This window comes from Phalaenopsis equestris, unplaced genomic scaffold, assembly GCF_001263595.1.
Source record: "Phalaenopsis equestris unplaced genomic scaffold, ASM126359v1 Scaffold182571, whole genome shotgun sequence".
NCBI classification, from domain to species: domain Eukaryota; kingdom Viridiplantae; phylum Streptophyta; class Magnoliopsida; order Asparagales; family Orchidaceae; genus Phalaenopsis; species Phalaenopsis equestris.
In genome coordinates, this window is record NW_018202520.1 from 1 (window position 1) to 546 (window position 546).

The following is a 546-nucleotide window of genomic DNA, read 5'->3' on the forward strand; positions in this document are numbered from 1 at the left end:
CATGAGCTGTTCGCGAACAACAAGCCATTTTGACACGCTAATTGGGTGGTATGTATGATGAAACTTACCGAGTATAATCAACAGCGAGCACACCAACTCCCATGAGCTGATCAGCTTTGCCCGGCACGGCAAGGGACCCAAATGCCAACCCACTTAGGTCGAAATGAATCGTCTCCTTTAAACACGGTCCACCGGGGCATTCATCAGTGATGGTCACCACCACTGACTTCCCAGAACACATAGAGTTATTTGTACATTTAACCTAATTAATTTATGATCGTTAATTACTGCTATCTAATTATAATTATTGAAATGCTTTATAATCATTTACATGTTTGATTATATAAATAGTGAATGAATGTTCCTTACCCGATAACATGCACCGCATCCTTTGCCTGATAAAAACAGATTAGGGTTTCCTGCAGTCACCATGGAGGAAAAGGGTGGCTTGCCCACCAGATCACCATAGCCACAAGCACCACCTGTGTACAACATGTCAATTTTTTTGTTTTCTAAAATAATGAACGAATATATATATATATATAT

The 546-nt window shown here is 39.7% G+C and overlaps 1 protein-coding gene across 1 annotated transcript; it reads right to left on the minus strand.

Annotated features, from left to right (window-relative positions):
* Window positions 1-68: 68 nt before the first annotated feature.
* LOC110034305 (expansin-B15-like) lies at window positions 69-495 on the minus strand (the record flags this gene model as incomplete). Its single annotated transcript, XM_020738581.1, has 2 exons — window positions 370-495; window positions 69-262 (listed from the first exon to the last, which is right to left on the minus strand). Coding segments are annotated over exons 1-2 (320 nt in total), but the record flags the coding sequence as incomplete, so codon positions are not given.
* Window positions 496-546: the final 51 nt, after the last annotated feature.